This window comes from Homarus americanus, unplaced genomic scaffold (assembly GCF_018991925.1).
Source record: "Homarus americanus isolate GMGI-L3 unplaced genomic scaffold, GMGI_Hamer_2.0 scaffold33529, whole genome shotgun sequence".
Lineage (NCBI taxonomy): Eukaryota > Metazoa > Arthropoda > Malacostraca > Decapoda > Nephropidae > Homarus > Homarus americanus.
In genome coordinates, this window is record NW_024714181.1 from 105,131 (window position 1) to 118,676 (window position 13,546).

General features: G+C 43.2%; 1 protein-coding gene across 1 annotated transcript in view; it reads right to left on the reverse strand.

Annotated features, from left to right (window-relative positions):
* LOC121878469 (teneurin-a-like) overlaps positions 1-13,546 on the reverse strand; it is a gene marked incomplete at its 5' end in the record, with an annotated part of 135,050 nt that overhangs the window by 42,335 nt on the left and 79,169 nt on the right. The window contains 2 exon segments of the mRNA XM_042384710.1: positions 770-930; positions 1,224-1,390. Of these exon segments, the coding sequence (XP_042240644.1) occupies positions 770-930; positions 1,224-1,390 (328 nt within the window).

Sequence of the window (13,546 nt, forward strand, 5' to 3'; positions counted from 1 at the left end):
TCTTGTTAATTTTAAGCTCCGGTCAGCAAATTTCAAGGGTTAAATTTAGTGAATTTTAGCGAAATGAAGGAAGACACAGCTGACTTAGAGTGATTTATGGATTGATTTTCTTGAGTTTGACGACGAGTTTGTTAATGATATTAGTGAAGTTTATCTCGTTAAAAAACAGTTTCCTTACAGGCATCAGGCAAGGGGTGGGAGAGTAAGGGGGGGGAGGGGGTGGAGGTAAGGGGAGGGGGTGGAGGGTAAGGGGGAGGGGGTGGGAGGGTAAGGGGAGGGGTGGCAGGGTAAGGGGGGGGGGGGGGGGGGGTGTTAGTAAGGATCTCCCCCTGCTCGACTGCTAAAAATAATCCCCACTGACACCCAGACCGTCAATACACGAGATTCTCCTCTTGATAAACAGATTTAAAGCTTCACTATTTTATAATCTAAATCGGAGAGCGCCGTCACATAAGTGTATTTATGAGAAAAAAATCCCTCGTTTTATTCATACTTTTTACTATTGCAGCTCGAGAGATGAGGACAGACAAGAACAGGGCTGAGCTATCAACAGTACAACACAAAACAATAAAATAAATATGCTGGGGTATTATTTAGTGCGTGTGTGTGTGTGTGTGTGTGTGGGTGCGTGGTAGATATATAGTAGTAAGGAGAGGGGGGACATACCTGGCTGATACAAAACTCCAGGTGTATTCAGAGGAGGAAACACACCTGTACAACATTAACTCAACAGGTGTACTGAAGGTAATTAATTAACACTTTAACCTACCTGAGTTTCGGTGAAGACGACGGGCAGGTGAGGGGCGCCGCCGACAGTATGAGGCAAGTACGTGGACACTACCTGAGGCACCATCACGCTTTGGTCGTGCTCAAGGCAAGGTTCACCCCAGCCAGGTGCTCCTCCTCCTCCACCTCCTCCTCCCACCTCACCTGTAGGGGAAGGTAAGTTACCCCTCATTACCATCACTCATTAGCCACGGATTTATTATTGTTATTTTTTTTTAGTTGAGTCTCCAAGATGTATGAGAACTTTTTTTGATTGGCTGATTGACTGACTGGTAACTGACTGATTGACTGACTGGTTGGCTGGTTGGTTAACTGACTGACTGACTGACTGGTTGGCTGGTTGGTTAACTGACTGACTGACTGACTGGTTGGCTGGTTAACTGACTAACTAATTGATTGACTGACTGACTCAACCACACAATGACTCATGCACTCACCGCTAGCATGGTCATCCGGTGTCTCCTGGCCCTTGAGTCTCATCACGATAGGATCAAGGACAACGATCTGGTTCCATGGCACTGGCACTGTTACCGTCAGGGGTTCGAACGGCGCTCTCTGGAACTGTAAGGTGACCGCTCCCCCACCGTTCACCAAGACATCGAACCTGTGAAGAAAAGATGTTGAGAAATGGATGAGTATTGACAGTCTTTAAGGAGATGGTTTAAGGGGTTGGTTTAAAGGGGGGGTTGGTTTAAGGGGTTGGTTTAACCCGGGGGTTGGCTTAAAGGGGTTTGGTTTAAGGGGTTAGTTTTAAGGGATTGGTTTTAAAGGGTTGGTTTAAGGGGTTGGTTTAAGGGGTTGGTTTAAGGGGTTTGATTTAAGGAGTTTGGTTTAAGGAGTTTGGTTTAAGGAGTTTGGTTTAAGGGGTTAGTTTTAAGGGATTGGTTTTAATGGACGTTGGTTTTAGGGCAACACAAAAATGTTTTTCAATATGGCGTCTATTTGAGCTGAGACTACTGTATATCGTAGACTCGTTGCTTCAGTCACTAGTTCCCTGTTTATTACAAGACTTTTATTAACGTCTCTCTGTCTCTTCTCTCTTTCTTCTCTCTGTCTCTTTCTATCCTCCACCCATCCTTTTCCACTCTCCCTCTTCTTCATTCAACTCACACTCTCCCTCTTTACTCCCTCCCATTCTCCCTCCTCCCCATTTACTCTAATTCTCCCTCCTCCCCATTTACTCCCATTGTCCCTCCTTCCCATTTCCCCCAACTCTCCCCCGACCCTACTTATTCTCACTTTCCTCCTCCTCACTCTCCAGCGAACCCTCCTCCCTCCCCATCCTCCTACCCTCCCTCCCTCCCCCCCCCACCACTGCTCCAAACAACACAATTGCATTTCCATAATAAAATCTGTCCTCGTCTCCTGGCTATATATATATATATATATATATATATATATATATATATATATAGAGAGAGAGAGAGAGAGAGAGAGAGAGAGCCGTGAGCCTGAGCATGTCACAGCCTCTGCCTAACCTAACCTATCACTGCTACACAACCCGGGTTTAAATACTGGTGGTTTTATATCACGTTTGTTTTATTTCATCATTGTAAATAACAACAAAAACAACAACAACAACAACAACAACAGCAGCAATAATAATAATAATAATAATAAAAAAATAAAAATAAAATAATAATAATAATAATAATAATAATAATAATAATAATAACAATAATAATAATAATAATAATAATAAAATCAACAAAGAAAATAAACAAACACACACAAACATATACATAAAATTAATATATCAACGTTTCATCTGTCTGGGATTCGACCCGACGCACCGGACACCACCATACTGAGTCGAGCCCTATACCATTCAGCCAACAGTGACGGCTCAAAGGTATATAATCCTCATCCTGTCTGTGTTCTTAATGTAGAATCGAATCCCGGACTTGGACACCCTTACAAAAGAATACACATTAAGTATACTGTATATATGTAAAAATCTGTCCCATATACACATTAAGTTTACTGTATATATATATATATATGTATAAATCCGTTACCCAGTGCCAGTGTTAGCTAGTCCGGAAACCCTCGCTAGTCCGGAAACCCTCGCTAGTCCGGAAACCCTCGCTAGTCCGGAAACCCTCGTTAGTCCGGACACCTATTTACTCAGTGGTGCATAGAAAATGGATCAGGAGAGAGAGAGAGAGAGAGAGAGAGAGAGAGAGAGAGAGAGAGAGAGAGAGATATGAGAACAATACTGAAAGATGGGAGGTAATAAATATGGATAAAGAGACAATAGAATAATACCCAAAGGCAATATGATGGGGACGCTCGTGATGGGGTGAGAGGGGGAGAGGGAAGGAGAGGAGGAAGAGAGAGGGAGAGGGAGGAGAGTGAGGGGGAGAGAGGAGAGGGGGAGAGAGGAGAGGGAGGAGAGAGAGGGGAGGAGAGAGGGAGAGAGTGAGATATAATGGACAAAAGATGGAAGTAACGAAATAGAATAGATATATCCTCCACGGCCGGTCTCCACGGTCATCCTCCACAGTCATCCTCCACGGTCATCCTCCACAGTCATCCTCCACAGTCATCCTTCACAGTCATCCTTCAGTTATCACAGTTATCCTCCACAGTCAGTCTCCATTCACCCTTCAGTCACCCTCCAGTCATTCTCCACAGTCATTCTCCACAGTCATCCTCCACCGTCATCCTCCACAGTCATCCTCCACCGTCATCCTCCAGAGATACAACCATGGGATATACTAGGCCAGGTATATCCCACAGGGGGAGTATAACCATCCCCAGTTGATATGTTTACCTCCATAGAGTGAGAGACCACCTGAGGACGATCTAATGCTCGCCGCTGATTGGTCGCTGGTACAGGTCCACAATAGTCCCCTCTCTATTGGATCATATACGTGTGTGTGTGTGTGTGTGTGTGTGTGTGTGTGTGTGTGTGTGTGTGTGTGTGTGGTTTCCCTTACCTTCAACCTCTCCATCTTTCTCACTTATCTCTCACCCTCTTATTAGTTTCTCCTCCCTTTCTCTCACATTAACCTCTCAACTTCTCTTACTTATTCCTACACTCACTCTCCCTCCCCCACCCACCCCACTTATCTCATATTTCTCACTCCTCCTTTTCATTATCTATCCCTCCTCATCCACACCCATTCTCTATCTCTTACCATTATTCTCCTTCCTCTCCTTTACTTCCTATTCTCTCCTTATTTACTCTTTCTCAATCACTATCTCTCCCTTACACATCTCTCTCCTCACAACCTTGTAGGAATAAACTAAGCCCAGGTCCCCGCCAGGCTACAGTGTTAGGAGACAGGCACCACTGCTCTCATAAGCTCCAATCAGCTGGTGTCGGCGGCCCTGTTTGTTTACGGTTGAGGGGAGACTACACAAATTCCGCGACCCCCGCCATCACCCAGACGCTAGCGACGCTAAAATCCATATATTTCATTATAGGGAGAAGTACCTATAATATACAGACGTTCCGTGATGCTAAAATCTATATATTTCACTATAGGAATTCCGCGATGCTCCTTTAAATCAATATATTTCGTTATGGGGGGAAAGTACAGGTGTCCGCGAAGCTAAAAACGTCATATTTCATTACGAGGAAAAGTACCCATAAATTACAGGTATCCGTGATGCTTAAATCCATATATTTCATTATGGGGAAAACAATGGTTAACTTATCAGGTCTCTCAAGATGTAAAAGTTGGGGGGCTCCCATATGCTAATTAGGTATTGGGTGGACTAAATATTATACTCTGTCTTTATTATTTTTTTCTATACAGGACATACGACCCCTCAGCCCCCCCTCTCCCTCCCATTGAGAGTATAGGTAGGGCCCTCCTCACCTTCCATCCTAGGAAAAAAAAACACCTAAATTGATGATAAAGGCAGATGGAATATGGTTTATAGTGACCAGGTGTTTTAATTAAAGGGTTTACCTGTATTTTATATGTCCGGGTTTATATTGGTTGTGTATATTAATTGTTGTAGCAGCTTAGATATTGTAATGTATTCTCTCTCTCTGGCTCTCTTAAAAAGTGCGTGCGCGTGCGTATGTGTGTGTATGTATATGTACTGTATGTGTATGTATGTGTATCGTTAGACTACATATGTATTCATCTTCTATTCCAATCTCACATATATATATAATATCATGAAAACTGGTAAATCATGTTAACCTTGTAAGTTCCTGATATAATAATCCACACCAGATAATTAATTACCTCTCTATAACTACAAACATACACCTGAGTGGATGTATAATTTTTGTATTTCAATGATAGACGACATAAAATTACAAAATAATAGCCAATCACTGCATCTACTTACTTACCAAATAGCCAATCACGGCAGCTATTTATAAGTTAAGTGTAGATATCGCCATTACCTATTAATAAATACAAATATAAACTCAAGTGTGTATATATATATATATTGTTTTTAATGTTTACTGTTAAAATATATTGCAAAATGAAGGTAAGTTAATTAGTGTCAGGTGAAGTGTAGGTGTCCAATGAACACACCTGGCTATCTCGGTACAGGTGTTAAGGGTTAGGTTAGGGGGGGGGGGGTTTAATGTGGACCTGATGTTGACTTTTAGGTCCACAGACATACAGGATCATGATAACTTTGATCCTCCTGTGGTCCCTGAACGAAAAGGGTTTTAATACCTTTTAAAATACGAAAAGGAAATGGCTAAATAGATTTCCTTTTGTGTCTCAATAGTTAAACAAAAGCTGTTGCTAGGGCCTCTCCTCCTCTCTTACATTACAGCAAGCCTCATAGCTCTTCCCTGGTACTGACTACACAAGGCAGGTTCAGGTGTTCAGCATTTAATGGCGACACATACACAAACACACACACACACACACACACACACACACACACACACAGGTAAGGCGCCACACATTTCCTGAGTTCCCTTTTACCTCTTACTGCTAAAAGGCCGCTTTAGGTATATAATCCTTCACGCTAACAAGACCCACAGCTTATTGGATAGTGTGTGTGTGTGTGTGTGTGTGTGTGTGTGTGTGTGTGTGTGTGTGTGTACTCCATCTACTTATGTATCAAGACAGGTAAATCTTCTTACAGGTGTGTGTCGCCATTAGCAGCCTTTGTACCTGCCCCCCTTCGGTGATACCTTCAACTTCAACTGTGTAAAGAAGTATCGGCCTCACTACCATATTAAACATTATATTTCTCTAAGTTCTTAAAACAATCACAGTTCTTTGTTATTGTTTTTGTTATTGTGTTATTGTTATTTTGTTATTGTTCTCGAGTTATTGTTATTTTGGTATTGATATTTTGTTATTGTTTTTATGTTTTTGTTATTGTGTTATTGTTATTTTGTTATTGTTTTTGTGTTACTGTTATTGTCATTGTTATTATTTTTTGCAATTAATATAAATGTATTTCTTTAAGACAGTCAGGTAGCTCTATGCATGTTAATCCTGGATGATTCTCACTCACAGGAATAAGTTGTATATACAGTGAGAGAGAGAGAGTGAGGTAAGGGGAACTATTTCTTCCCCTACAAGAGTTTCCTACATACAATACCTCCTCTTAGCTACCAACACCTATGAGCCACGCTGAAGAAGGAGAGAAAGGAGTAAAGACAACCTAATCTCCCCCTTTAATCAATCTTTCCTCCCTTCTTCTCTTTCTTCCTCCTTCTCTCTTCCTTCTCCTTTCTTCTCTTCTTCCTTTCCTCCTTTCTTCTTTCTTCTCACCTCATCTACTCTTTTTGTCCCCACTCCACCTTTCCTCCTACCTATCTTCCCCTCCTCCTCTCCACCAAGCAGATGCAGCTTTAGATCTCTTACAGCTGATCAAATACCCCCAATTACGCCACTTATCATATCACCGGACACCATAAAACCCACCGCCATTCAAACGCCAATCAATACACCATTCCCGAGAGCCTTTATCACAGTCTGACATGAATCACACTCAAGAGAAACTAACTCGCTAAACCTGGTGGATAATGGTGGCTCCTTTATGTAGGGGCGGACGACGTGGATATTGTTGATGATAGTGGGAGTGATTTTGGGGAGGAATTGGGTTTGGGGGGATTGGGGGGGTTAGTGGGGTGGTTGGTGAGGGGTGGGTAATAGGTTGGTCAGGAGGGAGGGGGTGTTTTTCTTTCTTAGTGTGTGTGTGTGTGTGTGTGTGTGTGTGTGTGTGTGTGTGTGTGTGTGTGTGTGTCAATCCCCACTATCAATGACTGAGTTTTCACCAAGTTACCCCTTATCGTCGTCCCCTCTTCCACATAAACCACCATCACCACTATCACTATGAGTACTTCTATCACCATACTCACCATCACCAGCCCCCCCACCTCCCCAAAGAAAAAACTAACAGGTGAGTCACAGGTAAATCAGATTGAGTCAGTGAGTCATTCCGTCATTCATTACCAAGTCAGATGAACCAGCTGACTGACACCTCCATTACAACGCGTGAAATATTTATCTCTTTTTTTGTAACCTGGATATAAGAGGTGTCTAGTTATTCATGAAGGGCAACGGTGAACCGGTAGTGTTATGTTTGTTGGGAAGATAAAGGAACATTTTCTTGATTATATTTAGCTTTTAGTGTTTTATGTGAAGGTGAATCATATTTTGAGCAAGATAATGTATGTATGTATGTATGTATGTATGTATGTATGTATGTATGTATGTATGTATGTATGTGTGTGTGTGTGTGTGTGTGTGTGTGTGTGTGTGTGTGTGAGAATCTCTGATGTGATCTCACCAAGTCTACGGACTTGGCACACCCATTCAACCACAACAATTCTCCTCCCTCCCCACCACTTTCCCCCACACAAATATCCCTCCCCCCCTCACCTGACAGCCAGACTCGACCAGATGTCATTATTATAAATTCACTCCCAGCTTCACAACACGGTCAGTACACCTGTGTTTTAGTCGACCAGGATCAACACACAGCTTGTTAATTACAGGTAAGGGGTGGGGATATATACCTGTGTTACTGTGGAGCTAGATAGTGGCCTGGCGTGGTCAGGTTAGGTTAGGTTTCGATAGGTTTGATTTTAGTTGGGTTAGGTTGGGTTTAGGTTAGGTTAGGTTGGGTTTTATTTGGTTTGATTTTAACTATTATGGAAAAGAAAAGGGAACTCTATTTTTTTATTTTTGGCAAAAGAAAACTGACTTTATTTTAAGCAAGGAAACAATATTTTATTTTACATAAAACAAAAGGGTAAAGATTTTGTCTTCTCATTTTACGCAAAGGGAAATGTTCTTGTCTCGTTTTACGCACTGAAAAAGGTTCTTCCCTTTTCAGTTTACGCACAGGTAAATGCTTTTGTGTGAACTATTACGCACAAAAAAGTCTTGTCTTTGTTTTACGCAAGAGGTAAAGGCCACTGGCTGTACCATTACGCACAGATAAAGGTTTTGTTGTTGTTTCAGTGAGGACACACACACACACACACACACACACACACACACACACACACACACACACACACACACACACACACACACACACACACACACACACACACACACACACACACACACACCTCTTTCATACCACACCATGGGAAGCTTTTGTCGACATCACGGGAGGACAAGAAAAAATAAAGACCTTTTTACCTTTTTTTTCTTTTTTACAATTTCATGACAAGATAAATCCCTCTTTTTCCATTTATGAAAACTGAAAAAAAGTGTTTATTTTGAAAGTACAGAAAGAAAATATATCGTTTTTTTTTATGTTTTGTAAATAGGAAAATTTTTTGTTGATCTCATTTCGCAAAAATAAAAAAAAGGAAAAAACGGGTAAACTTTTTTTCGTCGTATGGGAAAAAAATTGCAAATTATGAAACAAAAATTAGTCTTCCTTCTCTTCTTCTCCTCTCCTCTCTTTTCCCTTTCTATCTTCCCTCCTTCCCATCCTGTCCTTTTAGTTCTGTCCTTCCCATCACCTCTCTCTCTCTCCTTCCCATCAACCCTCTTCTCTTATTTCTTTACCTCCCCATCACCTCCCCCTTCTCCCTCTCTCCAACAAAACCATCCCAAAACCTCCTTCTCCCACAAAACCATCCATCAACTCCCCTTCTCCCTCTCTCCAACAAAACATCCCAAAACTCCCTTCTAACAAACCATCCCATCAACTCCTTCTCTCTCCCAAAAACCATCCCAAAACCTCCTCTTCTCCAACAAAACCATCCATCAACTCCCCTTCTCCTCTCCAACAAACCATCCTTAACTCCCATCACCCTTCAACCTCTCACTCCCTTCTCTCTCCAACAAACCATCCCAAAACCTCCTTCTCAACAAAACCATCCCATCAACTCCCTTCTCCCTCTCTCCAACAAAACCATCCCAACCCCCCCTTCTCCCACTCTCCAACAAAACCATCCCATCACCTCTTCTCTTTCTCTCTCAAACCATCCATCCTTTCTCTCTAACAAAACCATCCCATCTTTTTCTCCCTTTCTCCTCTCTCCAACAAAACCATCCCATCACCTCCTTCTCCCTCTCTCCAACAAAACCATCCCATCACCTCCAACAACATTTTCACCGACATGTTCTCTCTGCGGGAAAAAAATACCTCAACACAGCTTTGTCTAATGTGCATCGACAGGTGCAGTCGAATGGCGATCCGTGCTCTGCTTCTGCTCTGCTTTATTCTCTGACGTGCTATACTATGAGCTGTTCGGTGCTATATTGTGGGTGTTAGAGTGTGGTGCTAGAGTGTGTGGTGCTAGAGTGTGTGGTGTTATACTATGAGCTGTTCAGGTGCTATATTGTGGGGTGTTAAGTGAGTGCTAGAGTGTGTGGTGCTAGAGTGTGTGGTGTTATACTGTGAGCTGTTCAGGTGTTATATTGTGGGTGTTAGAGTGTGGTGCTAGAGTGTGTGGTGCTAAAGTGTGTGGTGCTAAGTAGTGGTGCTAGAAGTGTGTGGTGCTGAGTGTGTGGGGCTATACTGTGAGCTGTTCAGGTGCTATATTATGGGGTGTTAGAGTGTGGTGCTAGAGTGTGTGGTGCTAGAGTGTGTGTGGTGCTAGAGTGAGTGGTGCTAGGTGTTTGTTAATTACTGGGGGTGTGGAGGCTATACTGTGAGCTGTTCAGGTGCTATATTGTGGGGCTAGGTGTGTGGTGCTTTGAGTGAGTGGTGCTAGAGTGTGTGGTGCTGGAGTAGTGGTGCTAGAGTGTGTGTGCTAGAGTGTGTGGGGCTATACTGTGAGCTGTTCAGGTGCTATATTGTGGGGTGTTAGAGTGTGGTGCTAGAGTGAGTGGTGCTAGAGTGTGTGTGGTGCTAGGTGTGTGGTGCTATACTGTAAGCTGTTCAGGTGCTATATTGGGGGTGTTAGAGTGTGTAGTGCTAGAGTGTGGGGCTCAAGTGTGTGGGGCTATACTTGAGCTGTTCAGGTGCTATATTGTGGGGTGTTAGAGTGTGGTGCTAGAGTGTGTGGTGCTAGAGTGTGTGGTGCTATAATGTGAGCTGTTCAGGTGCTATATTGTGGGGTGTTAAAGTGTGTGCTAGAGTGTGTGGTGCTAGAGTGTGTGGTGCTATAATGTGAGCTGTTCAGGTGCTATTGTGGGGTGTTAAAGTGTGGTGCTAGGTGTGTGGTGCTAGGTGTGTGGGGCTAGAGTGTGTGGGGCTATACTAAGTTCTACCACATAAACCTCCCCACCCATCAGTCTCCCCACCACAATTCTTTCCACTCACCAGTCCCTCACCAATCTCCCCCACTCACAACCTCCCCCACTCACAAACCTCCCCAACCCATATCTCCCCAACACACCAATCTCCCCTTCCCACCAACCTCCCCCAACCCACCATATCTCCCCAACCCAATATCTCCCCTACCCACCAATCTCCCCCACCCACCTCCTCCCCCACCCTATCACTCTCCCCACCCACCTCCCCCCACCTCTGATATAACACTATCCACTACTCTCACAGCCAAGGATACAATGGGAGATGGTTTTTGAGGTGATAGTAGTAGTAGTAGTAGTAGTAGTAGTTAGTAGTAGTAGTAGTAGTAGTAGTATAGTAGTAGTAGTAGTAGTAGTAGTAGTAGTAGTAGTAGTAGTAGTGGTAGTAGAGCATTATTATTTATTATTATTTTTTTAAGTAGTATTATTATTATTTCTTGATAAAATTTCAGACATATTTCTAACACACCTCCTTCCTCCTCCCTCTCTCCTCCTTACCCACCCTCCTTCTCCTCTCTCCTCTACCTACCTCCCTCCTTCCTCTCTCGTTTCCTCCCTACCTCCCCCCCTACCTTCCCTACTATACAGGATTTCCTCTTCCCCTTCACCATGGTTCCCTAGTCTGGTCTCTTCCCTCACTCACTCACACACACACACACACACACACACACACACACACACACACACACACACACACACACACACACACACACACACACACACACACACTTGTCTCTCAAATGCTATAAGAACGATTACAGTATTCTTCTGGAAGCGACGATATTTACCTCCAAAAATAAAGTAGTTGTCCTCTTCCTCCCTCTTCTCCCCAGTCCCCTTCTCTCCCTCACTTCCTCCCTCATTCACCTCCCTTCCGTTCATTTCTTCCCTGTCTTTTCTCCCCTCCCTCCTTCTCTTCCTCTCTATCCCCGTAACATGAATAAAAGGCTTCCTCTGTGTGTGTGTGTGTGTGTGTGTGTGTGTGTGTGTGTGTGTGTGTGTTGTGTGTGTGTGTGTGTGTGTGTGTGTGTGTGTTTGTGTGTGTGTGTGTGTGTGTGTGTGCCCCATCTTGTGATTGAGTCAATGGCTGCCGGTTAATAAGGAAAACACATCCCATGTTTCTTCATCCCCGAGGAAAGAGCGCTCCTCCTCCTCCTCCTCCTCCTCACCCCTCCTCTTCCTCCCCTCCTCTTCCTCACCTCCTCTTCATCACCCTCCTCCTCCTCATCTCACCCCCCACCCCCAGGACCCCCACGCATTTAGGGAATTTCCCCAAAGCAAAATCTCTATTTCGTGGGGAACAATTTTAATCCCTCAAGTCTGCTTATCCTTTTCTCTCATATTCTGTTAGGTCAGGTCAGGTCAGGTCATGGTCAGGTCAGGTCAGGTTAGGATGCTGTACTTCCTAATATACATCTACCATCTTACTAGTAGAGATTGTATACTTGCCTAACCTCACCTAACCTAACCTAACCAACGACTCAAACTCAGTGAGGTTGAGTCCTTTTTCCCCCATCCATGTCACCCATACGTACTCCCCCACCCTTCCTCCTCCTCCCATACCCTTCCATCATACCCTTCCCTCCCCCTTATTTTATATGGGCATAGCCAACTCGCGTAAAACAATAATATATTATAGACCTCGTTGGTAAACCTTAAATTGTAGGCGGTCGGTAGTTACGACTTATTGGAGTTATTACTAAGACGGGGAGAGAGAGAGTTAGCCTAAAAGAGATGTCAGCCTGAAGAAAAATGTCAGCCAAGAGAGAGATATGTCACCCTTACCTAACTCTATGTAGCTTCCGGTGGCTGAGCTGAGAGATAAAGAGACTGAACGTATAGAGAGACACACGGGCCATTACCTAGAGATAATGAGAGACGTTCTGGAGAGAGAGAGAGAGAGAGAGAACAACTACCAGTAAAACTCCGTCGTCTCCTTAAGGTCTCTTGTCTCTCTCCCTCCCCTCTACCTCGACTGTCTCCCCACCACCACCCCCCCTCCTCCCTCCCTCCCTCACCCTCTCGGTTATCATGTCTCTCTTTCTCTTCTTCTCTCTCTCCTTCACTGACAGTAATTCACACTCCGTTTATTTAATTACTTACCAGACCAATTTAATCGATTCTCCGTTCATATGATTGATTCTATCTAATTAACCGAGAATTTCGTATTTAACTAATTCTCACTCCACTAATTAATCTATCCAGTTAATGGATTCTGTTTAAGTAATCGATATAAATCTTATATAATCGGTTCTTTAAGTCATTATTAGTGAAATTTGCGAGAGAGAGAGAGAGAGAGAGAGATAACTTAACCTAACCAACCCAAACTAATACACTAACCTTAAAAACAATTCCCCAAAAACTGATTCAATAAATAATTCTTCACGTCAAACTATTTTTCATTTTTGGACAACAGAAAACGGATATTTACTTCGAGTCAACTTTTAACCACTAACTATCATAAACGTATTTTTTCCCGGATTAACTTTGAGTGTGTCAGAGTGAAGCCCCGAGTATATCATTATCCTTAAAGGTTATCTGTTCGTAGATTAATGGTTGGTGATGTTTGGTATTTACGTTAGCATGAGATAAGTGAACTGAGGATTTGACCTTTTGCGTCTATGCTGTTTTGAGATTCAGTCAATGATTTCAGACGATTTTTTTTGTTGGTTTGTGGAGTTATGTAGAGAGTGGGAGGAAGGAAGGTACTGTAGGTGGGAAGAGAGGGAGGAAATAGGGTGGGGAAGAGCAGGAGAAAGGAGGGAGAACAGTGGGAGAAGGGAGGGAGTTTAGTTAGTTTAACAAATTTATTGACAAAGCTTGGAGTACAGTTTGCCTATTCTGAGTAATTCAGTCAGGTCTTGACACTGAGGATGGTATCACTTCTCACTGCCACGCAGGACAGAGGTTCATACACAAAGAAATACATCATCTTCATTAACAGTATATATATATATATATATATATATATATATATATATATATAGACCAGATTCATGTGGGTGATGTCACTGTTCACTGCCATGCAGTGGGAGGAAGGAGGGATAAGTGTGGTAGGGGAGGAATGAGGGAGAATTGTGGGAGGGAAGGAT